This window comes from Podarcis liolepis (genome assembly GCF_965112155.1).
Source record: "Podarcis liolepis genome assembly, chromosome: 7".
Classification (NCBI taxonomy): domain Eukaryota; kingdom Metazoa; phylum Chordata; class Lepidosauria; order Squamata; family Lacertidae; genus Podarcis; species Podarcis liolepis.
In genome coordinates this window covers 86,802,255-86,829,440 of record NC_139561.1, presented here as the reverse complement: position 1 = coordinate 86,829,440, position 27,186 = coordinate 86,802,255, and the positions used below count along the sequence as shown (strand labels likewise).

At 51.0% G+C, this 27,186-nt stretch overlaps 1 protein-coding gene across 4 annotated transcripts in view; it reads left to right on the top strand.

The window, feature by feature from the left end:
* HIF3A (hypoxia inducible factor 3 subunit alpha) overlaps positions 1-27,186 on the top strand; it is a 63,767-nt gene that overhangs the window by 26,069 nt on the left and 10,512 nt on the right. For all 4 annotated transcript variants that reach the window (XM_083515833.1, XM_083515835.1, XM_083515834.1 and 1 more), the window contains exons 2-12: positions 3,227-3,417; positions 7,216-7,361; positions 9,755-9,839; positions 11,213-11,322; positions 13,108-13,322; positions 14,603-14,709; positions 17,367-17,514; positions 20,905-21,065; positions 21,179-21,420; positions 23,121-23,216; positions 26,366-26,748. In XM_083515833.1, the coding sequence (XP_083371959.1) occupies positions 3,227-3,417; positions 7,216-7,361; positions 9,755-9,839; positions 11,213-11,322; positions 13,108-13,322; positions 14,603-14,709; positions 17,367-17,514; positions 20,905-21,065; positions 21,179-21,420; positions 23,121-23,216; positions 26,366-26,748 (1,884 nt within the window). The remainder of the gene's footprint in view (positions 1-3,226; positions 3,418-7,215; positions 7,362-9,754; positions 9,840-11,212; positions 11,323-13,107; positions 13,323-14,602; positions 14,710-17,366; positions 17,515-20,904; positions 21,066-21,178; positions 21,421-23,120; positions 23,217-26,365; positions 26,749-27,186) is intronic.

The following is a 27,186-nucleotide window of genomic DNA, read 5'->3' as shown; positions in this document are numbered from 1 at the left end:
GAAGCCACAGCGAATAATTAGAAATCGTAATAGTTTGATCAAAGCAAGCCTTCAAGCCTAATGGGGAAATCATACAATCATAGAGTTGAGGGGCCCTTGAGAGTCATCTAGTGCAATGCAATGCAGGGATTCACAGCTATCCCATTTGGGAATCGAACCTGCAACCTTTGCGTTCTCAGCACCACACGCTATCCAGGCTATCTCAGCTTCAGCTCCCTGCCTCTTCAGTCGGCCTAGAGTATGATGTAACGGACTGTGGGAAACCTGAGCCAGGAAACTTGCCCTGAGCAACGTCACTCATGGCATAGCCTACCTTGCAAGGAGGATAAAAATCGGCTTAGTGAACTCCTAAGAGAAGAATGGGTGATAAATGGGATTGTGAATGTTGGGTGTGTTGTTCCATATAATCTGTGGCTTTGCTGTTGTGGAACATGGTGTGCCTGCGTGGGTTGGTGCCATAAACATACCCTGACGTGGGTGACAAATCACAGGGTTGCATTGCTTTATCTTGTGTTTGAAGGTTGCGTGCGCCTGTTGTCGAACCTTTACCCTTGAGGTGCTAGATATCCACAAGCAGGGAGAGCTCTAACTTTTCAGACTCCGCCTCCCCCTACCCATATTCTGACCCATGTTCCCAGGAGAACTATCCCTTCTTGTTTCTTCCAAATGAGTGCATCCGACTTTAATGGTCATCAAATCTTTTATCTTCTTTTCTTCTGCTTTGAGTTCCTTCATTGCAGGGGGTTGGACTAGATGACCCCCGGGGTTCCCTTCCAACTCTCCAATTCTACGATTCTGTAAGTGGAAGAGTCAGGTGTTTTGGAGGGAGAGTTGCCCCCTCCTTTGGTAGATTATCCTGGGAATAAATGCCCAGGTTGCAGAGCTGATCTCTGTTTATTGGGCCTGGGTAGGGTTGGCACACACCCCAAATATTGTCAGCTTGGCCACCCATTATTTGACTGTGGCGGACGCGGGTGGCGCTGTGGGTTAAACCACAGAGCCTAGGGCTTGCCGATCAGAAGGTCGGCGGTTCAAATCCCCACGACGGGGTGAGCGCCCGTTGCTCGGTCCCTGCTCCTGCCAACCTAGCAGTTCGAAAGCACACCAGTGCAAGTAGATAAATAGATACCGCTCTGGCGGAAGGTAAATGGCGTTTCCGTGCGCTGCTCTGGTTCGCCAGAAGCGGCTTAGTCATGCTGGCCACATGACCCAGAAGCTGTATGCCGGCTCCCTCGGCCAATAAAGCGAGATTAGTGCTGCAACCCCAGAGTCAGCCACAACTGGACCTAATGGTCAGGGGTCCCTTTACCTTTACCTTTTACAGATATTTCAAGAAGTCCACTTGGTAGATGGCAACTTTTTTCCCTTCCCTGATTTTTCTTGTAGAATTCCTTAGAGCGTTATTTTGTGAGCAAGGGGCAAGAGTGAGGTCTTCCTTCCTCCCTAAAGCCGCAGCAAATCTCAGCAAAGCTTTCCCTGGTATATGTGAACTCACCTCCAAGTTCAGATCGAAGAGCCTTCCAGCACAGAATCCTCTTCTCACAGTGGCCGGTCCCTAAATCTCAGCCTAACCTAGCTCACAGGGTTGTTGTAAAGGTGGAAAGGACAACATAGGGCTCCCTATGCAAAGAAATAAAATCAGATGTGCTTTTTAAGAAGCTAATGGCTATCTTGTGAAACAAGGATCTCTGGTCCCCGTCCCCCCTTCGTTTTGTCAGTGGCTTGTCAGTTGTTGTTGTTTAGTCGTTTAGTCATGTCCAACTCTTCATGACCCCCTGGACCAGAGCACGCCAGGCACTCCTGTCCTCCACTGCCTCCCACAGTTTGGTCAAACTCATGCTGGTAGCTTCGAGAACACCATCCAACCATCTCATCCTCTGTTTTCCCCTTCTCCTTGTGCCCTCAATCTTTCCCAACATCAGGGTCTTTTCCAGGGAAAAGTCTTGGAGCCTCAGCTTCAGGATCTGTCCTTCCAGTGAGCACTCAGGGCTGATTTCCTTCAGAATGGATAGGTTTGATCTTCTTGCAGTCCATGGGACTCTCAAGAGTCTCCTCCAGCACCATAATACAAAAGCATCCATTCTTCGGCGATCTGCTTTCTTTATGGTCCAGCTCTCGCTTCCATACATCACTACTGGGAAAACCATAGCTTTTACTATACGGACTTGTCAGACTTGTTGACTATTGTCTTCTGCTCTTCTCATAACATAAATCCATAACAAAAATGTTATTTGACCGGTCACATCCTCATCCCTTGACCTGGGAATAGAACTCAGAATAGCATCTTCTGTAAATGGGAGTCCTGAGACAATTTTCTTATTTGTTTTCTATTGCTTTTCCTCCAAGAAGCTTACCCTAGCGTGCGTCGTTCCCCTCCCCAGTCCTCACAACAACCCCGAGAGGTAGGCTAGGCTGACAGGCCTAAAGTCACCTAGGGAACTCCATTGCGGTCGAGCGAAGATTTGAACTCGTGTCTCCTCAGTCCTCCTTGTCTAACATGAACAACATGAGACAGGCAGATATCCCATAATAGCCCTGCCTGGAGGCCTACCTCAAAAGTGCTGCTTTACCCTGATGTTTCAGTGCTTTTTCTGGTAAAAAAGGTGTGTGCATGTTTGTTTGTTTGTTTGTTTGTTGTGGGCCCAGTTGAAGTGGCCCCCCCGCCCCTGGGCAGCGGCTAGATGCAAGATGTGATTAATAAACTCAAGCGAACAAAGATCTGGATTCGAAATAGCTACGATTTTATGGGTTACAGATAGAGGTGGGTTTTTGGCTCACCCTGACAAAAAAAAAAGTACTGTATTTTTCCGTGTATAAGACTAGGTTTTTCCCCCTTAAAAAATAATGTCAAAAATTAGGGGGCATCTTATACACGCCTACGTCTCCACCCATTTTCTTAAATCTGAGTCCCCCAAAATAGGGGGCGTCTAATAATAATAATAATAATAATAATAATAATTTTTTATTTATATCCCGCCCTCCCCAGCCGAAGCCGGGCTCAGGGCGGCTAACAACAATAAAACAGTACAAAAGTACAGCACAAACAACACTCTAAAATCATTCATTATAAAAGCAATTAATTCAAGCCACTGGCAACCATTGGGCCAGAGCTTATAGATGGAAAAATTCGGCATTTTTTTAATTTAAAAAAGGTAAGGGAGCTCAGTTCTCTTGCTCAAAAAAGCACACAGAAACAAACCCCTGACCTTCCTTCCTTTGCCTGCAGGTCCACCACAGAAATCCGGAAGGAGAAATCGAGGGACGCGGCGCGATGCCGCCGCAGCAAGGAGACGGAGGTTTTCTACCAGCTGGCGCACACCCTGCCCTTTGCCCGGGGGGTCAGTGCCCACCTGGACAAGGCCTCCATCATGCGGCTGACCATCAGTTACCTGCGGATGCACAAGCTACTGAATTCAGGTGAGGGCTGCCACGTTCTCTCTGGGTTCGCCGCTTCCTTGCACTGCCCCCCCAATGCCCCAATCCTGCTCTGCTGGCAGTCCTGAGCCCCCCGGCTCCTCAAGGGGGTTCTGGATCATGCTACGTGCCGTCTCAGTGCGCTGTGTTCTGCCTGGCAGACGCCTCAATGCTGGGACTCGACATCTGAGCCGCAGCCGAGCAAATGCTAGCTAGAACCCCAAACATGTGGGGAAAAGTGGTAGGCGGGAGATCAAAAGCGTTGCCACCTGCCCCTTAGAGCCTCCTCCACATTTATGTTATCGCCCCCCATGGACCCCGTTGCTAAGCGAGTTCTAGAATCTCCTCCTCCTTTCCGCTCCCACTGGTAGACCCGTGTAGCGGCTGCCGCAGAGGGATGCTCAGTTGACAGGCATTGTCCGATGGGGAGGAGCGCTTGCCTGCCGATGCCCGACAAAAGGACGGCTGTTGGACCAAACCGGCAGCAGCCTTGAACCCAAGACTCCCTTTGAAGCTCAAAAAAAGCAAGTTTCTAGTCCTGTTTGTGGCAGCTTGGAAATGCGACGGGCAGTTCTGATCTCGGGACTTGGGTGTCACTGAGGCGGAAGCCTGGGCTAGCTCTGGTGGTGGTTTTGAAATTGGGGAGTGGGGCAAGGATGCCTAGTGGTCTGGCCGTCTGAAAGCAGTGAGGCCCAGCTCCGAGGGCCTTCTGGTGGTTCCCTCAATGCAAGAAGCCATGTTACAGGGAACCAGGCTTGAGGGCCTTCTTGGTAGTGGCGCCATCCCATCAGATGTCAAGGAAGTAAATAATTATCTGACCTTCTGTAGACATCTGAATGCAGCCCTATATCCGGAAGCTATTAATGTGTGATGTTCTGTTGTGTTTTTGTATATTCTGTTGGAAGCTGCCCGGAGTGGCACGGGCAACCCAGTCAGATGGGCAGGGTGCAAAAAAAAATAATGATTATAATAATTAAAATTTGTATACCACCCTTCATTCATAGATGTCAGGGTGATTCGCAAAATTAAAATACAAGATAAAAGAATACAAAGTACATAATAAAAACAAGGAAAAAAAGAAACAATAACCTCCCCCCCCCCCCCCGCTTCCTTCAAACACATTTAAAAGGTTTAGGATATTAATCAGCCAAAGGCTTGGTTGAAAATGAATGTTTTCACTTGGCGCCTAAAGGTGTATAACGAAGGTGCCAGGCGAGCCTTCCTGGGGAGAGCATGCCACAGATAGGGAGCCACCACCAAAAAGGCCCTGTTCTCATGTTGCTACCCTCCGGACCTCTCGTGGGGGAGGGACATGAGTAAGGACCTTCAATAATGACCTCAGGGTCTCAGGTAGGTTCATATGGAAAGAGGTCTTTGAGGTATTGCGCTCCTAAGTCGTTTAAGGCTTTATAGGCCAAAACCAGCACATTGAATTGGGCCCAGAAACTAATTGGCAGCTGGTGCAGTCAGGCCAGGATCGGTGTAATATGCTCAAACTGCCTTGCCCCCGTGAGCAACCTGCAGCAGCTCAAGTTTCCGAACCGTCTTCAGAGGCAGCTCTACGTACATTGCAGTAATCTAAACTAGAGGTTACCAAAGCATAGAAGCCAGGCTTTCCCTGTCCAAAAGCATCCTAGTGGCTGGGCTGTGTGGAGCTGCGATTATCCATTTTTGTTATCTGTACTAAATTCCACGATTCCTAAGTTCCATTAGGTCCAGTCATGACCAACTCTGGGGTTGCGGCGCTCATCTCGCTTTATTGGCCGAGGGAGCCGGCGTACAGCTTCCGGGTCATGTGGCCAGCATGACTAAGCCGCTTCTGACGAACCAGAGCAGCACACGGAAACGCTGTTTACCTTCCCGCCGGAGTGGTACCTATTTATCTACTTGCACTTTGACGTGCTTTTGAATTGCTAGGTTGGCAGGAGCAGGGACCCAGCAATGGGAGCTCACCCCGTCGCGGGGATTCAAACTGCCGACCTTCTGATCGGCAAGTCCTAGGCTCTGTGGTTTAACCCACAGCGCCACCCGCATCCCTTGATAGTAAGGTAGCTACAGGTATTTCCTGGAGGCAAACGTACACCTGTCCAGGTGTTTATAACTTCAGGGCTGAATTATTACCGTGAGTTCTGGGTGGACTGCTGAGACAGCTTCCCTTGGCTGACAGTGTGCCCGCGGCCCAACAATTTTGGTACTTGTATACAAGGTGCTAGACAACACAGGGATTGTGTTACTTGAAAGATCTTCTTGTTCCCTAGATACCTGTTCAGGTTGTGTACTCATTGGCAGGTGGTGTGATAGCTGCTGAAGATACCTGAGCCCTGCCCTGTGACATCCTAGCATTGCATCCGTTTTTTCATGGAGTCCTCTCGCTGTACAAGTTAGACAGGCGCCAACCGTACTGGCCTTTCAGCATCCATTGAAAGCCTTTTAAATTGACAACTCTTCCCTGACTGGTGATCTCAGCCGTGGCTTTCGTCAATTTCTGGGTGTTTAAAATATGTACTGTGCCTTACTGTGTCGTGTTTCCTGAAGGATTTTGCTTTGAAAGTTTTGGGTGTAAAGCAACATCGGCCCCATTCAAACCATACATTTAAAGCGCTTTGATTCCACTTTAAACAGTCATCGCTTCCCCCAAAGAATCCAGGGAGCTGTAGTTTATTAAGGGCACTCAGAGTTGTTGGAAAACCTCACTGTTGCCATCTTAGAGCTACAATTCCCTGAGAAGAAGGATTGATTGTTATGCTGTTCTTGCTCTGGGAGTGTGTGTGTGTGTGTGTGTGTGTATGTGTATTTCTATTAATGTAAAATCAAAAAAACCATAATCAAATGTACAAAACAAAGAAGCAGTACATAGACTGTATTTTCCCAAAAAAAATTTTGCTTATTAAATTGATGTACCTCCTTTCATCACAGGATATCAGGGTGGTTCACAGAATAAATAAATAGGGAACAGATAATGTTGAAAAATGAAAGCATCCAAACACATAGAGCAGGGGTCTGCAACCTTTAAGACAAAAAGAGCCACTTGGACCCGTTTCCGAAGAAAAAAAAACTGGGAGCCGCAAAACCATTGCGACATTTAAAACAAATATAACACTGCATATATTGTTTCTTACCTAAATGTCCGATCTGACAGCAGGCGGGAAGGTGACGTCGGGACGGTGCGTGACTAACGCACACACCGCCCCCATGCGACGTCACAGCCAGTACAGCGCCCACCACAGTGGGGAGTGTCAGGGCGCACAATGCGCTTCCTCCCCTCGCTAGTATCCGCCCCGGAGCCGCGGCAAAGGTGTAAAAGAGCCACATGCGGCTCCGGAGCCGCGGGTTGCAGACCCTTGACATAGAGGAACCAAATTTCACATTCGGATGAGGGAAGAAAGTTCTGCATATTGAAATTCGACATGTAAGGAATGTTCTGGGTTTTGTGAGTTATTTTCTCTGCAGTGGCTAATGCCCACATAATGTTGTGCCACAGCCAGAGGTTTAACGTTCGTAGCGTCTTCCATTTCTGGGCCCAAGGAGTTCTCACTACGGTCCACGATCATTGTAAGACGTTCCTTAGGTCAGAAAGCTGCAGTTTGATCACTCCACAAGTTCCAGAGAGCGAGTGGCAAGGAGGTTTGAAAGCGGCTCAGCAGGAGCCTTGAACTTCCAGATTGGTTGTTTCCAACAAGATGCCTTGTGTATGTGCCATCTAGGCTGCCCCAGAGTTGAGGGTCCTGTCTCTGTGCCATGGCACGTACGTGAGCAAGCTTTGCCCTGAAGCATCTCTTTTTCTGCTTCCTTTAAAACCAGGAGAATGGAGAGATGAGGTGGAGGCAGAGGAGCAGGTGGACGCGTATTACCTGAAGGCCCTGGATGGCTTCCTCATGGTCCTGACCGAGGAAGGGGACATGATCTACCTCTCCGAGAACGTCAACAAGCACCTGGGCCTCAGTCAGGTGAGGCGCTGCCACCTGGCCAGGACCAGAGGACACCTGTGCAGGTTGATGACGTGGGGGACCTACGAAAGTCAGGGGGATGCTGTTCTGCAGTTCCACAAAACTGGCAGGAGGTATTTTGCCTGGGCAGGTTAACCAGGGCGGGGAACCTTTCTCAGCTTGAAGGCTGGATTCCCTTCCAAGGGCCGCATGCCAAAAATGTGTGGAGCCAGGTGGGAAATTGGGGCAGGGCAGTGGGTGTGACTCCTACCTTTGTGCAGTTGGTTATGTTCCCAGTCACATCTTTCTGTCCTGGCCTCTTTTGGTGGTGGGAGATGAACCGGCTCTGATTCTCCTGCTGCCAAGAACTTCCTTGAGGATAATTTTATTTCGGGCACTGGGGAGGGGAAGGGACGTCTTGCGTGGCTCTGGGGGCAGCTGAACTTAAACCACACACAAACACATTCATTTGCCACAAGCGGGTTCCCAGCAACTCTCTGCAGAAAGAGAGACTGGTGGTTGGTTCGCATCTGTCAGTCTTGGGACACAAACACATTCATCATTCATTTGGCACAAGCGCGTTCTCAGCAACTCTTCAGAAAGAGACTTGTGGTTGGTTTGCATTCGTCTGTCTTGGGAGACAGAGGAAGAGTGCGGTTTTGGGGGAGAAGCCAAACTACTGGAGAATTACAGCGCCTGCTGTGGCTGTAGAGACCAATACGGGAGAGACATGTTTTGTTGCAGCTGGGGCAGAGGAAGGCGTCCGGTTGTGCTGCTGCAGATGCGCCATGGCATTTCTTCTCTCTGCGCTCCTCCCAGCGGTCATTCCCCCTCTGGCCACTGCTATGGATGCACGACCTGACGGTCTGTCTCCAGGTCCTGCAGTCGCCTGCAAGGGATTCCCACACGCCAGGGTTGATGTTGCCAGCCTTTGCGTCATGTTTGCAGACATAACACAGAGTTCAGGCCTGGTACCTGAAGCCAGCTCTCCATAGATCACGCCCTCTCTAATGGGGGACTTGGCAATTTGTTTTTACTCTGGACATTTCTGCCGTGGGCAGCATAGGAACTTAAGATGGGCCCTGCTGGATTCAGCCAAAGTCCAGCATCCTCTGCTTCCAGTGGCCAACGAGTGGGAAAATCACCAGGAGGACATGAGCACGACAACGCTCTTCCTTGCTTGTGATTCCTGGCAGCTGGCATACAGAGGTTTACTGCTTCTGGCAACCATGATCTGTAATAGGAAGATGGCAAACTCCCCTGTTACTTTCAGGGTGAGGAGGAGGTCACCCCAAGATTTTGCTTCCAGGCAGCTGCTTCCTAACCAAGACCCTGAGGGCAAAGGGGTATGGGTGGGCCTGACCAGGAAGACAGCAGCCCAGAATATTAACAGGGCAGCCCGATGAAGATCAGTGTTTGGGGCGAGAGCCTGTGACCTTTTGAAAGAGAGTGTTCATTATGGAAGTGGTTGCTATGCACTTTGAAATTACTTGTGCAACTTGGCAGTCCGGAAACAAAGGCTTTATATTGTCTTTATTTTGTGTGCACTGGAAAATTAAGGACAACACTTTTCTTTCATGCTTGCTGAATCGCAGTCAGTGTTGGCATTCCTCTGGGTATTTTCTAAGGCGGAAAAAAAATCCCCTGTGGCAGATTGATTGCTGAATGGATTGTTTTATTTTACTGGAGTAGTTACAGCATGATGATGCCTTTGACGTTTCACTCAGCCCTGTGATTTTGGGAGTGGAGTCTTGCCCTCAGGAAAAGGTTGCTAGAAAATAACATTTTCCAGTTTTCACTTCCAAAATCTTGTTTTTCTTCTTAATCCTGAGAGAGAATTATTACATTTTCTCCAAAATATATTTTCAAATCATGCTGGGGTTTTTCCCCCCTCTTTAACTTTCCTCTTTTTGGAAACGGAATGCACTCAGGTTGCTGAAAACCAAGTTGAACCAATGCATTTCTTTATCCCCAAGCAACCAGAATTCTTGACATGGGCAAAATTCGCTTTCCCCTCTGACGGTGCTGGTTGTACTGAGGCCGGTGGTTTTCTCCTGCTAAGCGCCTGCTCTGAAACGGCTGCAGAAGTTTTTGCTCGAGACTCGAAAGTGACCTAAAAGCAAAACAGAGGCGTTCGGGAAAATGTGCCCTTCGCGATATGTGATGCGGCTTTATTGAATTTCTGGCGTACGTGGGAGAGTGAAAGGGAACACAGGAAGGGGGTGGGATTTCTGATTGGCTGGCTTCAGAGAGCCCGGACCAACTGGCTGCTTTCTAGCAGATCTCGGCTCCTTTGCATGCGCTCCTAGCATATGGTGTCCCGCTAGGCTTAGCGGAGGCAGTGTGCTGGCTCCAACCTCCCCCCACCCCGTGCGTTGCTTTCTGATGTCCCCAATTCTCTTTCCTTCCGCTAGCTGGAGCTCATTGGCCACAGCGTCTTTGACTTCATTCATCCCTGTGATCAAGAAGAACTGCAAGATGTACTGAGCCCAAGGCAAGGTGAGTGCCTCTCCCCCATCCTCTCCCATGCATGCCCGCTGGGCCTTGAGAAATGTTCCTCCCCGTGACCCACACACAAACAGAGCGTCTTTATCTCACAGACTCCTCGTGATGTGCTAATAGCAGACGTGGACCCCCCCCCCCATCTGCACCGTGCGTTTGAAGCAGGAACATTGCCGCTTTAAGCAATCATGGCTTCCCCCAAAGGATTCTGGGAAGTGTGGTTTGTTAAGGGGAGGGGGCTGAGAGCTGTTCGGGGGCTCCTTCCAGAGCTACAGTTCCCAGAGTGGCTTAACAGTCAACCTCGCTTTCCAGGGAACTATGGGAACTGTAGTTCCCAGAGGAGAATTAAGAGCCTCCCAATGACTCTCAGCACCCAAAACAAACTACAACTCCCAGAGTTCTTGGGGAGAAGCTATGTCTGTTTAAAGTTGTAGCACAGGACTTTAAAAATGTATGTTGTAGAGGTGGCCTTATTCTCCCACTGTCATGAAAACAACCAGGGAGGTGTCGGCAGACTCGCAGGAGTAACAGAAGTACAGTCATACCTCTGGTTAGATATGCTTCAGGTTGAGCGTTTTCAGGTTACGCTCCACAGCTACCCGGAAGTAATGGAATGCGTTACTTCCAGGTTTCGCCACATACGCAGAAGCTCAAAATGGCGTCACGCGCATGCGTGGAAGCGGCGAAACGTGACCCGCGGATGCGCAGTCACGTGCTACGTTCTACTCAGGATGCGAACAGGGTTCCGGAACGGATCCTGTTCGCATCAAGAGGTACCACTGTACAAAAACGCTTTTTAAAGAAATGGGTGGAGGGTGAACTTTAACAGAGTTGGGGAGGCCTGAAAAACTGCTTGGTGCGCACCCTCGCAGTTGGCATGGAATATGTGGCTTTTGGTGGGGAGAAACAGCAAAAAATAGGGTGGAATGCAATGGAACGGAATATGCCCACAAGGGCCCTGCGAGGTGGCTCAGGTTGAGAGATTGCAACTTGCCCGTGGTTACCCACCAGCTTGGGGCAGTGTATGCTGCTCCCTCCCTCCATATGCTATCTTCAAAACAGCCCTGTGAGGTAGGCTAGGCTGAGTGAGTGACCAGACCGAGGCCACCTATTGAGTTTTGTGGCTGAGGGGTGGGATTTGAACCCGCTTCTCCCAGGTCCTAGTCTGGCGCACGGCACTGCGCTCCTTACATTTTCTTATAATTAAAATGTGCGTCCAGAACTTGATTTCCCCTTCTCCGCTTCCTGCCGCAGAAGAAGCACGTTCTCCTCCCTCCCCGGACTCCCGACTCCTGCTCCCTCCCTGCCCCAGCCTTTGAACTAGTGCCCCCCAGATCTTGACAGGCTTTTCCATCTCTAATCCCCCCCAGGTTTCTCAAAGAAGAAGGAGGTGAAGACGGAACGCAGCTTCTCCCTGCGCATGAAGAGCACCCTCACGACCAGGGGGCGCACCGTCAACCTCAAGTCTGCCACCTGGAAAGTGAGCGAATGCGTCTTAAGAGGGTGTGCATGGAACCAAATGGGTTTTGTGTTGGGAGTATGTGGGAAAGAGGGTCCTTTTCACAAAGTGGGGCAATGCCACCCCCCTGGGGGGCGCTGGAACAATCCAGAGGGGGGGTAGTAGCCTCGGTTGCAAGGCGGGGAAGGAGCGTTGAATAAAAATAATAGGGGCGGTAAAGAAACACACATGAATAAAAGGAAACAAATTTGTCCCTGTATCTTTCTGTTTGTTTTCTTGAAGAAGGTAGCTTTCCAGGGGGGCACAGAGTAATTGGTTGTTGTTTTCCTGAAAAGGGGGCGGTAGTTCAAATAAAGAGGGACTCGGGTGGCGCTGTGGGTTAAACCACAGAGCCTAGGGCTTGCCAATCAGAAGGTCGGCGGTTCGAATCCCCGCGACGGGGTGAGCTCCCGTTGCTCGGTCCCTGCTCCTGCCAACCTAGCAGTTCAAAAGCACATCAAAGTGCAAGTAGATAAATAGGTACCACTCTGGCGGGAAGGTAAACGGCGTTTCCGTGCGCTGCTCTGGTTTACCAGAAGCGGCTTAGTCATGCTGGCCACATGACCTGGAAGCTGTACGCTGGCTCCCTTGGCCAGTAAAACGAGATGAGCGCTGCAACCCCAGAGTCGGCCACGACTGGACCTAATGGTCAGGGGTCCCTTTACCTTTAGTTCAAATAAGTTTGGGAATCTGCTCTAGAGCAAAGTGCCACTCTGGAGAAAGGAGGGCCTCACTGTGGCAACGGCACCGAGGGCATCGTTATAGAAATGAAGGGGCTGAAAACGATGGCTTGGACCAGCACCAAGGCGGCACAAAATGATGATGGTGATGATGATAATACCTATATTTATATTTTTGGGTGGGATTGCACATATAACTGCTATCTTTCTCAAGTTTGTGTGTGTGCGTGTGTGTGTGTACGTACACACACACACACACACACACACACAGTGGTACCTTGGTAGTCGAACGGCTTGGCTCCCGAAAGATGCAAACCCTGAAGTGAGTCCTTCAGTTTGTGAACATTTTTCAGAAGCCAAATGTCTTCCGCGGCTTCCGATTGAGGGCAGGAAGCTCCTGCAGCCAATCTGAAGCCGCACCTTGGTTTTCGAACCATTCCGGGAATCGAATGGACTCCCGGAACAGATAAAAATCGAGAACCAATGTACCACTGTATATTCTTTTCCCCATCACTGTTAAGGTGGGATGGACGCATCGTACAGATGCGCAACGGGTGCTTTTGTATTTGCAACTCGTTACCTGAAAATTAGGGACGCGGGTAACTCTGTGTGTTAAACCACAGAGCCTAGGACTTGCCAATCAGAAGGTGGGCAGTTCAAATCCCCGCGACGGGGTGAGCTCCCATTGCTTGGTCCCTGCTCCTGCCAACCTAGCAGTTCGAAAGCACGTCAAAGTGCAAGTAGATAAATAGGTACCACTCCGGCGGGAAGGTAAACGGCGTTTCCGTGCGCTGCTCTGGTTCTCCAGAAGCGGCGTAGTCATGCTAGCCACATGACCCAGAAGCTGTACGCCGGCTCCCTCGGCCAATAAAGCGAGATGAGCGCCACAACCCCAGAGTTGGCCACAACTGGATCTAGTGGTCAGGGGTCCCTTTACCTTTACATCTGAAATTTAAAGTCCTAAAAACCCAAGCAGCATGAATGAAAATGTTTCTGAGAGGCAGCGCCATCTTAGGACACCTTCTGAAGGGGGGATCTGTGAATGAATTGGTGGGTTGGAACTGCCCCAGTTCTTCTTCTCTCGCAGGTGCTCCATTGCTCTGGCCATATGCGGTCCTATGCGCCCGCCAAGCCAGCAGGGGGGAAGGAGGCAGAAGGCGGCTTCGTGGAGCCCCCTTTGCGGTGTTTGGTGCTGATCTGCGAGGCCATCCCGCACCCCGCTAACATCGAGACCCCGCTGGACAGCGGCACCTTCCTCAGCCGCCACACCATGGACATGAAGTTTACCTATTGCGACGACAGGTGAGCATGAGGCACAGAGGGCTGGGAAATTGCGCCGGGTGGGGCTGATGGGAATTTCCATCCAAAACGGCCGTGCTGGCTGGCGCTCGCGGGGCTAGCAGAGCAACTGGGGTAAAGCATACGGACCAGAGAGAAAGGAAACTTCTAATACTTCACCCAATGGCAAACGGAACAAGAACAATATATAACTTGAGGAGGATTGTATTTACAGGCCATCTTGAGGGCCGGGGGACAAGTTCAGCCACGCTTTCTGAGGTAAACTTCCTCAGAAGGGCTTTCCCCTCCAACTCCTCCAACGGTCAAATCTGAATGGTCTTCCTCACTGACAGCGAATTTCCAGCTGACTCCAGACAGTCAGTCTGCAGTCAGCTGGACAAACACAGTGGTACCTCTGGTTGCGAACGGGATCCGTTCTGGAGGACCGTTCGCAACACGAAAGGAACGCAACCTGCAGCGGTGCGTCTACGCACGCGTGGGTTGCGATTTGCAGCTTCTGTGCACGCGCATGGTGCCATTTTGTGCGTCTGTGCGAGCGGCGAAACCTGGAAGTAATCCTTTCTGGTACTTCCGGGTTGCCGCGGGACGCAACCTGAAAAAACGAAGCAAGCGTAACATGAGGTATGACTGTAGCAGAATTAACTCAGGGTCCTCAACCTTGAACTGATGGGAGTTGTTGTCCATAGCATTTGGAAGAAAACCAGGCTGACAAAGACCAGGATCAGGCCATGAGCTGAGGCGGTCCGTTGGAGGCAGTTGGTGGGGAGCCTGGGGATCCCATGTTCCGGCACTTTCCGGGAACGGGCAATGCAGTACCCACCTCCTGCTTGAGAATTAGGAGCTCTTTTGTGTCTCCACTGGGTGTTTCTCCCACCCTACTTTGCCCTGGCAGTTTTTGAGGACTTCCCACCCCCAAAGTTACAGGAGGAAGTGATGAATGAGAGGGAGATATTGGCGGGGACAGGACTTCTCTGACATCAGGGGGGATTTTTCTGCCGTCTTGCCTTGAGGGCAGTGAAGAAAGAAGCATGAGGGACATCCAGAGCCCATAGTGGCTCCTGTAGTTATGATCTTACGCAAAAACCGCTTTGCAAAGTCTGTCTGAAAAGTGGTATATACTGGAAATAAATAAAATAAAATAAGGGAGTTGGTTTTGGGTATCTGAGCCCCTTGGCCATTGATGTGGCAGTTCTGTAAAGGTAAATGTGAACTGGAACAGTTGCCTCCACCCTTGGGTAAAGATCTTCCACTCTGCCTCTCTCATGCGACATCTCCCCGGGCAGGATTGCAGAGGTGGCTGGTTACACGCCTGAAGACTTGCTGGGCTGCTCCATTTACGAGTATATCCACGCCCTGGACTCTGATTCTGTCAGCAAGAGCATCAACACCCGTAAGTTACACCTTCCCTGAGTGTCACACACACACACGGAGCGGGATCCTGATCTGGGGAAAACCGTTCCCTGCAGCAAAAATGGAAAAGAGTAGAACTTTGACTGCATTCGCGTGCCATACTTTAAAGAGTCATGGCTTCTCCCAGAGAATTCTGGGAGATGAGAGTTGTTAGGAGGCCCCTCTGATCCCAGAGCTACAGTTCCCTGAGTGATTTAACAATCCATCCTTCTGCCCAGGGAATTATGGGAACTGTAGTTCCGGGAGAGCAATGGGGTGTCCTAACAACTGTCGGCATTTTTAAGCAGCCGCAGCTCCCAGAATCCTTTGGGGGAAACCATGGCTGTTTAAAGTGGTATCACTGCACTTTAAATGTATGCAGATGTGGCCTTCCTCCAGTCTGCTTTATTGCGGCCTTGGTGCAGGGTGCAGAACGTAGTATCAGGAATCAAAGCTTACCACCTTTCTCGCCATGGCTCTCACTTCTCCTAAACTAAGTTTCTAGTCCTTAAACTTGAAGAGGTGTTGGGTAGAACCTCAGAATACAGAGACGGCTGGGGACTGCTTTCTCTGCCTTATTCTTTGCCTGTTTGTCTGTGGCTGGTGGAAGCAGGGTAAACGAAAGGCCAAATGATCAGATAAATACTAACTTCATTTTCATGATTCATGCAAGCTGGTGGATTCAGCTTTTTTTTTTTTTGGTGCAGAATGTGTATTTTTGACACACATTTAAGCACACGCAATATGGAACCAAACAGGACAACTGTTGTGTCCTGGGCCGGTTCCTTCTGTTAATCAGGCATCGTAATACAGAGAAGCCGATTTCTTTGCAATGTTGCCTTGGCTCTATTTTAAAAAGCAAGTTCCTAGTCCTCATTATTTCAAAGGCAAGAACTGGGAAACCGAAATCAACAGAGTTGGCTGGTGCCTTCCTCGCGGCTGCCAGTTTTCCTTGCTTCCCCACGTGCGCTGTCATTCAGCGTCTCTGTCGCTGTACATTTCCCCCCAAAATTCCCCACAAATTCCTCAGTTTCCTTTCTTTCCCTTGTTGCTGGCACTGAATGTAGAGTGGATTCTGAGGTGGCTGAGCCAACATGAAATGATGTTTCTGGCAGAGTGGACCATTCATGTGCAGTGCTTTCAACAAGCCACATACAATGCGGGCCGAGAACTCCGGTGGGGTCCCTTCAAAAGGGGGTGACTTAGTAAGGGAGCAGTGGACACAATCTCTCCAATTTCTGCTGCAGATAAGAGCAGGTCTTTGCCAACCTAGTGCTTCCCCAGTTTTTTTTGGATTACAGCTCCCATGAGCCCCAGAAAACATGTTCCTGCTGGCTGGGGCTCATCTGAGTTGTCGCCTGACACGACCAAGCTGGCTGAGGCTCATGGGAATTGTAGTCCCCACTGGCTGGAGCTGGTCAGAATTGTAGGCCACATTCACACTAAGCAGTCCTGGCTTGCCGCAAGGAATTCTGGGACCTGCAGTTTGTTAAGTGTGCTGAGAAGCGTTTTGAGACCCCGGCATCCCTCCCAGAGCTGAAATTCTCAGCTTCAAGAGGGGTTGATTGCTAAACCACCCTGGGAACTGTAGTTCTGTGAGGGGAATAGGGCTCCTCCAAACACCCGGGTGGCGCCTAGGACTTGCCGATCGCATAGTCGGCGGTTCGAATCCCCACGGCGGGGTGCGCTCCCGTCGTTCGGTCCCAGCGCCTGCCAACCTAGCAGTTCGAAAGCACCCCCGGGTGCAAGTAGATAAATAGGGACCGCTTACCAGCGGGAAGGTAAACGACGTTTCCGTGTGCTGCGCTGGCTCGCCAGATGCAGCTTGTCACGCTGGCCACGTGACCCGGAAGTGTCTGCGGACAGCACTGGCTCCCAGCCTCTAGAGTGAGATGAGCGCACAACCCTAGAGTCTGTCAAGACTGGCCCGTACGGGAAGGGGTACCTTTACCTTTACCTTTAAAGGCCCTAAATGGGGTGGCGAAGTGATCTAAACCACAGAGCCTAGGACTTGCCGATCAGAAGGTCGGTAGTTCAAATCCCCGCAACGGGGTGAGCTCGGTCCCTGCTCCTGCCAACCTAGCAGTTCGAAAGCATGTCAAAGTGCAAGTAGATAATAGGTACCACTCCTGCGGGAAGGTAAACGGCATTTCCGTGAGCTGCTCTGGTTCGCCAGAAGCGGCTTAGTCATGCTGGCCACATGACCCGGAAGCTGTACGCCGGCTCCCTCGGCCAATAAAGCGAGATGAGCGCCGCAACCCCAGAGTCGCCATGACTGGACCTAACAGTCAGGGGTCCCTTCACCTAAACACCCTCATCACCCTTAACAACTAAATACAGCTCCCAGAATTCTTTTGGGGAAGCCAGGACTGTGTCAAGTTGCAATGCCTTAAATGTGGATGAAGCCCTAGCCCAACGCATCAGGAGGGCACCAGCGCAGCAAAAAGGGCCTTGCAGGCATTTAAAGATGAGTGGGACGCTTTGCGTCAAGAGGGAGAAAATCTGCCTTGGTGGGGGATTTCCAGTTCCGTAAGCGAGTAGCTTGTAAACAAGAGCGGCTGCCGCCTGTTCCGCCTTCCTGTCTCGCTGCCTCCACCTCCCAGCTTATCCGTTTGTCTGTCTGTTCTAGACTTTCTGTGTTTCACTTCCTTCTGGTAGTGCTGAGCAAGGGGCAGGCGGTAACCGGGCAGTACCGTTTCCTGGCCAGGAACGGCGGCTACCTGTGGACCCAGACTCAAGCCACGGTCATCTCCAGCAGCAAAAACTCCCAGCCCGAGAGCATCGTCTGTGTACACTTCATCTTGAGGTCAGAATCCGGGAAGGGGTGGTGTGTCTCTTAAGTGTCCATCCCCTGCCCCCCCGATGAATGAACAATCCTGGACTGGGAGGCTTGTAGGAACAGTGAATATTATATAGAGATGCCCTGGGGGTTTTTTGTTTAGTTTGCTGGCGCGGTGGTGAAAAGAGCGACTTAAATTTTCTTGCAATCAAATGACTATGGTCTTGTCATTACGTTCTCTAAATTGACAACATTCCCACTGTGGAGTCCTTTACCACTTACATTTCCTTTTCCCCAGAGTGTTTTTTAATTAAATTTAAGTGTGGAGAAATGCAGAAGGAAAACAAAGGAACCAAAAATGTAAATTGTCACAGTCTTGGAGAACAGAACTATCATACAACTCAGAAGGAACAACAGACTGTCATCTATCACTCTCGGGCTTTCCTCAGAGATTTAGCATATAGAGCAGGCATAGGCAAACTCCAGCCGTCCAAATGTTTGGGACTACAATTCCCATCATCCCTGACCATTGGTCCTGTTAGCTGGGGTGATGGGAAGTGTAGTCCCAAAACAGCTGGAGGGCCGAAGTTTGCCTATGCCTGATAGAAAGCATATGAACAAAAGAAAGCACACAACCCCGTGCGACTTTCAGATTTTTACCATTTTTGGAACTGATCTTGTGGCAAAGCTTCCGAGAAACGTGAAACCTCAAGTTTGGGGGATTGTGCTGTTTTTAAGTTACTCAGTGGCAAGTGTCATGTTTCTTCGGAGGAAAGAAAGCCAGGGGCTTATCATCAGCTACCAGCCACAAGGAATCCCCCTTGTTCCTAATTTGGTTTTGGGGAAGTAGCCTGGAGATCTTGTCAACAACTCTATAGACAGGGAAATTTTGTATTTTCAGTCTGAACAGTAGTGTTGGGCAACACGGAGTTCGTGAGTTGAGTTTTTAAGTACAGCCGTACCTCGGAAGTCGGACATAATCTGTCCCGGACGTCCGTCCGGCTTACAAAACGTTCAAAAACCAAATCGCGGCTTCTGATTGGAGGCTCGGGTTCCGAAAGAACGTTTGCAAAACTGGAAGAATCACTTTTGGGTTTGCGGCATTTGGGAGCCTGTGCACATTCTGTTGGGGCTTGTCTGGCCACTTTTGGAAACAGGGAGAGTGGACTAGGTGGATCCAGAAGCGCTCATCTTGTGTTCAGATGTCAAAGAGAAAAACAACTACCAGACTTTCAGAAGACATCTGAAGGCAGCCCTGTTTAGGGAAGCTTTTAATGTTTAATAGGTTATTGTATTTTAATATTCTGTTGAAAGCCGCCCAGAGTGGCTGGGGAAACCCAGCCAGATGGGCTGGGTATAAATAATAAATTATTATTATTATTATTATTATTATTATTATTATTATTATTATTTTGTTATTTTTGAAAGGGTTTTCCAAGAGTTCCCAGAGGTGTAGCTTGCTGACTTTTTCTGTGTCCTTCCCAGTGTGCGCGATTTCACTTAAATGCGCGGTGCTTCGGAACGTGAACCCCACATAAGTGGGGAGTTACCTGTACAGTGGTACCTTGGGTTACATATGTTTCAGGTTACAGATGCTTCAGGTTACAGACTCCGCTAGCCCAGAAATAGTACCTCGGGTTAAGAACTTTGCTTCAGGATGAGAACAGAAATCGTGCAGTGGTGGCGCGGCGGGAGCAGGAGGCCCCATTAGCTAAAGTGGTGCTTCAGGTTAAGAACAGTTTCAGGTTAAGAACGGACCTCCGGAACGAATTAAGTACTTAACCCGAGGTACCACTGCAGTTTAACACGGCAGCCTCAAAACTGGTAATCAAAGCTCCCCAACACACGCCATAGTTGTGTCCTCATCGCTAGATAGCTCTGGGAGCTCATGTTCAGCAAAAGCAGAGGTTTGGAACTTTCTCAGTCGTTGATTTGATGCCAACTGCGTTCCCTTTTTCTATTCTTCCGCCTGGCAGTAGAATTAATCTGCACCCGCTGCCACTTTATGCATCAGAGGCCTTCTCAAGGCAAGGAGACAAAGAGCTAGGCCAGTGTTTCCCAAACGTTTTTGGGCAACGGCACACCTGTTAGCCGGAAAAAAATCTCGCGGCACACCACCATTAAAGCCCCGCCCCGTGACGTCAGCGCGCAGCGTCACGCCGGGAGGGACGCACAAAAGCGAAAGTTTTTTCCCTCCCCCTTGCCGGGGTGGGAGGAGGCAGCAGAGCGAGGGCAGCTGAGGCGGCGGCGGCTGTTGTGGTGGTGGCGGCGATAGCGGGCGGAGGAGGAGCCGTCGCCGGGAGTTGCTGCTGCTGCTGTTGCTGCTGCTGCCCGGACATGCCGGCCTCCTCCTCCTCCGCTCCTCCCTTTTGCGCGCGCTGCCCCGCCGCTCGGCACCAGCACCGCGGAGCCGCCCCCGGCTCGACGCGGATCCTCGCCGCCGCCGCCTCTCGCCACCCGACTCGCCCGCCTCCCTCCCACGGCACACCAGCCGGTGTCTCACGGCACACTAGTGTGCCGCGGAACACCGGTTGGGAAACACTGAGCTAGGCACCCACCTTGCTTGGTAGCAGGCCTTGCCTCTGCCTTATTTTATTTTATTCGAAATGAATATGAATATTTTGTGTGTGTGTGTGTGTGTGTAATAATAATAATAATAATAATAATAATAATAATAATAATAATAATAATTTTATTTATACCCCGCCCTCCCTGGCCAGAGCTGGGCTCAGGGCGGCTGACACCAGTAAAATTACAGTAAAAACATAATTGGGGGGGGGGACCAATTTAAAATACAGGTTAAAATGCAATTTAAAATGCAGCCTCATTTTAAAAGTCAAAACCATAAGGTGAGGGAAACATAAGGGTCAGACTGAGTCCAAACCAAAGGCCAGGCGGAACAGCTCTGTCTTGCAGGCCCTGCGGAAAGATGTCAAGTCCCGCAGGGCCCTGGTCTCTTGTGACAGAGCGTTCCACCAAGTCGGGGCCAGTACTGAAAAGGCCCTGGCCCTAGTTGAGACCAATCTAACCACCTCGCAACCTGGGACCTCCAAGGTGTTGTCATTTGTGGACCTTAAGGTCCTCTGCAGGGCATACCAGGAGAGGCGGTCCCGTAGGTACGTGGGTCCGTAGATACGTGGGTACACAGAGAGAGAGAGAGAGAAGAAGAAAAAGAGATGTAAAATATTGGCAACCACATTCTCCCTGGCCACTCAGGTATCTGTAGCTGCCAGTTGCATTGGCCCTGCCGTGCTTGGTTAACATAAGGTTACCAGATTTTTTTCAATGGGGACACTTTTCAGCTTCAATGAATTTTCTATGTGGACTGATTTGTAAATACAGGGACTGTCCCGGGGAAACGGGGACATCTGGTATCCTTAGGTTCACAACCTCCTTGCCTCGACGCCCTTTTTACAGCCAGGTGGAAGAGATGGGCCTGGTACTCTCCTTGGAGCAGACCGAGCGGCAGGGGGAGCACCGCCGGCTGCCCCCGCCCTCCCTCGAGGGGCTGGACTCCGACGGGGCCCTTGACGACCTGGATGCCAACGGGGGAGACACCATCATCAACCTCAGCTTTGGTATGGAGCGGCGGCGGGAGTCACGGGCGGGAGGTTTTCTGTGGGGCAGGGAGTTCAGGAAACAAGCCGGACCCTCACCTGTGATGCCGTCGCTCCCTCTTTCCTCTCCCCAGAGCTGCGCGGCCCCAAAGTCCTGGCCTTCCTGCGCCCCGCCAACATCAGCGAAGAGGAGCTGCAGGTGGACCCCAAGCGCTTCTGCAGCCCTGACCTCCAGAAGCTTCTGGGCCCCATCTTCGACCCTCCCGGGGCCCAGAGCCAAGCGCCAGGGACGCTGCGGGCAAGGCCTCCGGCCGCACCGCCCAAGCCTGCTCCGGTTGCCAAGAACACTTCTGGAGGCAGGAGCCCAGTGAACCCGGTAAGGAGGTTGTGGACTTTAGGAAGGGAGTCCTTCTTCTCCATGTGGGTTGAATTTAGAGTGCAGGCGCATGGCCTGCCTGGGGGATTAGGTGCCTCTGAGGCTGTGTTGCAGAGACAGAGTCACCTGCAAGGAGGGGGAGAAGAGGAGGGTTATTTGGTGAAGGAATGGGGATATAAAGGTAAAGGGACCCCTGACCATTAGGTCCAGTCGTGACCGACTCTGGGGTTGTGGCGCTCATCTCGCTTTACTGGCCGAGGGAGCAGGCATACAGCTTCCGGGTCATGTGGCCAGCATGACTAAGCTGCTTCTGGCGAATCAGAGCAGCGCACGGAAACACTGTTTAGCTTCCCGCCGGAGTGGTACCTATTTATCTACTTGCACTTTGACGTGCTTTCGAACTGCTAGGTTGGCAGGAGCAGGGACCAAGCAACGGGAGCTCACCCCATCGCGGGGATTCGAACCGCAACCTTCTGATCGGCAAGTCCTAGGCTCTGTGGTTTAACCCACAGCGCCACCTGCGTCCCTAATGGGGATGTATCACTGCGCAAATGACAAGGGTGACCAGGCCTGTGCATTTAAGAACGTCGGAATGGCCCTGGATCTGTCAGGCTTCAGGGAATCAGATCACCCTCCCTCACAGCCTGCTGCCAGTAATGAAAAGACGAGAAGCTCTTAGCAGTATCTTTTATTCAATAGTCACAGAGAGAGGCGTAGAAATGCTGCCTCTTGGGGTAATGGCGTTGGTCCGAGTTATCTCCTCTGCCCTTCCCTTCTCAGTCATCAACAGCACCACCCCGCTTACGGTGGCTGCTTAGGGCCAATTGCCTCTTTGCTCTTTGCTCTCCTACTTTCACTGCTCGCCAGTTTCTGGGAGAAGCGGGGTCTGGGATGCTCTGCTCCTCCATTTCCCAGCTTTGCCCCTCTTCCCTCTCCGAGCTGTGACCCTCTGCAAACCACCGTTGTAAATCTATCCTGTCCTTCTCTTCTCGGGAAGGTACAGGAGAAGGGGGAGGCGATCGCCACCATTCATCCTCAGTCCGGTCCCTGACAGGATCAGACCAAAAGCCCTTTTAGACCAGCATCCTGTTCTTGCAGTGGCCAACCCGGTCCCTGTAAGCAGAGCGCCCACAGTGCGTTCCCAACATTGTGATCAGGTTTCCAGAGTCCCTAAGATGGTTGGAGGGTGCCTTGTACGCCTCTTTCCGGTAACTCCTGTAGCCAAACTGGTGAAAAATGCCTTGCTCCCCATTCCTTTGGACCAGCCTTTTTCAACCTGTGGGTCCCCAGATGTTGTTGAACTACAACTCCCATCACCCCTAGCAAGCAAGGCCAGAGCTCAGGGATGATGGGAGTTGTAGTCCAACAGCATCTGGGGACCCACAGGTTGAGAACGGCTGCTTTGGACCAACCCAGCGAGGCCGAGAGGAGGGTCTTGTCATCTGGGCAGTCCAGGATCTCCAGACAGCCTGCCCTGGCTTCCCGGGGAGAAAACCCTGCGCTGTGACTTCACCTCCAGAGGCACACTGCATTGTGTGTCTCAAGACAGATGGGATGACAACAGATCAGGTTTCCCTTATAAGAAATGAGACTCTACTCTGTTTGAGATCCGCACTTGGAACTGTCGGGGGCTTGATCCTAGAAACATTGGCAAAGCAAGAGCATCTTCGCCAATGTTTTGCTTTTGTTTCCCCCTCCAGGTCGAGCTGCCAGAAGAGCTGCTTTTTGACATGGAGAACGTGCAGAAGCTCTTCGCTTCCAGCAAGGAGACCCAGTCAATGGAGACGGCCCTGCAGGTATCATTGGGCAGGGAAGGCTCTCTGCTAGTGAGAGCCAGTGTGGTGTACTGGTTAAGAGCGGTAGACTCGTAATCTGGGGAACCGGGTTCGCGTCTCCGCTCCTCCACATGCAGCTGCTGGGTGACCTTGGGCCAGTCACACTTCTCTGAAGTCTCTCAGCCCCACTCACCTCACAGAGTGTTTGTTGTGGGGGAGGAAGGGAAAGGAGAATGTCAGCCGCTTTGAGACTCCTTCGGGTAGTGATAAAGCGGGATATCAAATCCAAACTCCTCCTCTGCTTTGGGGGCTCCCAGCCTCGGACAGAGAGTGCTCAGGTCCATTGCGTGGCGAGTTCCCACCCCCCGTGGAAATAATGACACATGACAAAATTATTAAGGTTAATGGGCTAAATAAGGCCACAAATTTATTGATTACAGGTGGTGAGCGGTATTGGCTTAGGCATTGGTCCTAACCGACTACATCCGACTTCAGCCCATCCGCTTGAAGTCTGGGAAGGGTTAACCACCAGTAAGGGGAGTCCTGCTGATGCACATCAACTAGGAATTCCTCCGGGGTCACCGATAGGGGGCGCGCCTTAGGCCCTCACCTCCCCAGGCTTCGGACAGGGCCACGCCCCCGGAATCCTTTATCGGACTACCCTTCAATATGCGGGGCAGGCAATGGCGCTACCTCCCCTCTTCCATCTACAGAACAATACCAATGCCTAACACCAATACCAAGAAAGTTGTGACGGTTTGCTACGAGGTAGGCGAAAACCAAGTGGCTGGTGCCAATTTGCCCAGTGGAAAAATTCCTACCAGGCCCCTCAACAGTGACCAACCGAGTACTAAGGTCCATTCCCATGCGTGTTCATTCAGTTTGGTACTGAACTCACTGAGCTTCAAATGCCAGCGTTCATTTTGTTTTTACAAGCCAAGTTTCTAGCCCTTAAAGTTATTGAAATGTCACAAGCCAGAGTGGGAGCCTTACGTCATCAGGGAGGGAGCAGGCTTCCAGTAGCCAACACAATAAAGCAGTTGCTGCGAAGCAACAAGAAGAAAAAGCCACATGTACACAGGTAGCAGAAGTCACATTCAAGGTACACAGGGTCCTGAGTGCCACATGCTTCAAGTATTTCAGCATTGGTTCAGTGCCAACAGCATGTGCATGGAACATAGAAATGGCTTCCTTTATGCTTAAAGGTAAAGGGACCCCTGACCATTAGGTCCAGTCGCGGCCGACTCTGGGGTTGCGGCGCTCCTCTCGCTTTATTGGCCGAGGGAGCTGGCGTACAGCTTCTGGGTCATGTGGCCAGCATAAATAACTAAGCCGCTTCTGGCGAACCAGAGCAGCGCACGGAAGCGCCGTTTACCTTCCCGCCAGAGCGGTACCTATTTATCTACTTGCACTTTGACGTGCTTTCGAACTGCTAGGTTGGCAGGAGCAGGGACCGAGCAACAGGAGCTCACCCCGTCGCGGGGGTTCAAACCGCCAACCTTCTGATCGGCAAGTCCTAGGCTCTGTGGTTTAACCCACAGCGCCACCCACGTCCCTTATGCTTAGGTGACTTAAAACATGACTTAGATGGGTGCCGGGGATGTTGGGCCGCAGCTCCCCTCATTCCTGACTGCTGGCCATGCTGGTGGGAGCTGGCACCTCATTCTTGTTCTGTGCCCCTTCCCTCTCCTTCCTTCGCGAGCGAGAGAAGGGTTGTGAAAGCTTCCGGTTCCACTTCTGACGAAAACCACAGCTTTCTGCTATGTATGAACTCAGGGAACTGTGATTTAGTGGGAGGAAACAAACCCAAGATATCGCCTTATGGTTTGATTATCCTGGTTTGTTTTCACTAACTCCAATTAGCATGCATTTCAGTTCCCCAAGTTTGCACTTGAAAGGGAAACTCTCCTCCTCTTGAGGAGACAGATGGAGAAGAGGTGCGGTTCATTCACTGACACGGAAGCCATGCTTTAGGTCAGCTGAGGGCTGATGGGAGTTGTAGTCCAAAACAACTGGAGGGCATCAGGATGGCGAAGGTTGGCACAGAGCTTTGCCGCCTCAACCAGTTGGCCTTTAATGGTGTCACAGGATTTACTTAAAAAAATAAAATAAATAGCTCATATATTTATATCCCTCTTAACAAAGTCTCTAAGTTGCTTACAAAAAACAAATGCAATATAGCAAATATAAAATCTGTACAATTTTTATGTACAGTGGTACCTCTAGTAACGGACTTGATCGGTTCCGGGGTGCCATTTGCACCCCAAAAAGTCTGTAGCTAGAGTGCCGCTTCTGCGCGCACATGCGGCGCGATAGAGCGCTTCTGTGCATGTGCAAAGCATGCAGAACGCTTCTGCACACGCATGCGCGGCGAAACCTGGAAGTTGCTGAAAAGACGCAACATGAACCCAACTTAACACGAGGTATGACTGTACTGTACAAAATAATTTTTTTCCTTGCAAAATTACAGTGGTACCTCGTGATGCGAACGGGATCTGTTCCGGAGCCCCGTTCGCATCCAGAACCAAACGTAACTAGTGACGGCACGTCTGCACACGCACACGTTGCTTTTCGCTGCTTCTGTTCATGCGCGTGACGTCACTTTGAGCGTCTGCGCATGCACGAACGGCGAAGCCCAGAAGTAACGTGCTCCGTTACTTTCAGGTTGCCGCGGAGCGCAACTCGAACGCGCTCAACATGAAGCATATTCAACCCGAGGTATGACTGTATCCCTAAACAATTATTTTAAAAAAACACTGACGTGTTTTATTTTATTTTTTAGAATATTTGTTCTCCCTGCTCCCCTAAATTCTATAGTACCTGTCAATTTAGGAATGTTGTGTTTTCTTTTAAAAAATGGAATCTATGAGGCCGGCACCATCATTTGGCATCCTTGACAAGCTGATGAAGTCTCTGGTCCCCACTGATGCTTTCCCTGAGTTTTCTATTGGTATTATTTTCTTATTATCTGGTGTCATGCGCAGCAGTGCACAGCCTTGGTCCAGCCGCCATTAAACTTCCCTTGGCATAGCTGTGTCTGCCAGCGAAGCTGGGAGCTCATCAAAGGACATTTTGCTTCTTGAGAATGTGAATTTCCACAAGCCTCTTCTGAGCTTTCCCCCCCGCCAACGTTCCCATTGTCGCTGACAGCTCTCTGCCGCCCCCTGCAGGACTACGAAGGCCTGGACCTGGAGATGCTGGCCCCGTACATCTCGATGGACGACGATTTCCAGCTCAGCAGCACCGACCACCCGCCCTGGCTGGCCGAGAAACGGGGCGGCGTCCCGGGGCCGGGGACCCGGCCAACCTCGCCACCCCCGCGGCCTCGCTCCAGAAGCTTCCACGGAGTCTCCCCCCGCCCACCCGAGCAGACCACTCTCCCCCGCTGGGGCAGCGACACCAGCCTGAGCCACCCCCGCCCTGCCCAGCCCCCAGGGAGCCCCCCATGCGGGGCAGAGCAAGTGGTGGAGATGGTGGCGTCCGTCAAGATCCAGGCCGTGCAGGATGGGAGCGGTCAAAATGGCCAGGCAGCCTCCGTGGGTGGGAGGAAGAGGTAAGGCAGGGCTCAGCAAACGTTTTCAGCAGGGGGCCAGTCCACTGTCCCTCAGACCTTGTGGGGGGCCGGACTATATTTTGGGGGGGTATGAATGAATTGCTATGCCCCACAAATAACCCAGAGATGCATTTGAAATAAAAGGCCACATTTTACTCATGCAAAAACACCAGGCAGGCCCCACAAATAACCCAGAGATGCATTTGAAATAAAAGCACACATTTTACTCATGCAAAAACACCAGGCAGGCCCCACAAATAAAACAGAGATGCATTTTAAATAAAAGGACACATTCTACTCATGTAAAAACATCCTGATTCCCGGACCATCCGTGGGCCGGATTGAGAAGGCGATTGGGCCACATCCAACCCACGGGCCTTAGTTTGCCTACCCATGAGGTAAAGGGAGGGTTGGCTTTTATATAGCAATTTTTAAATA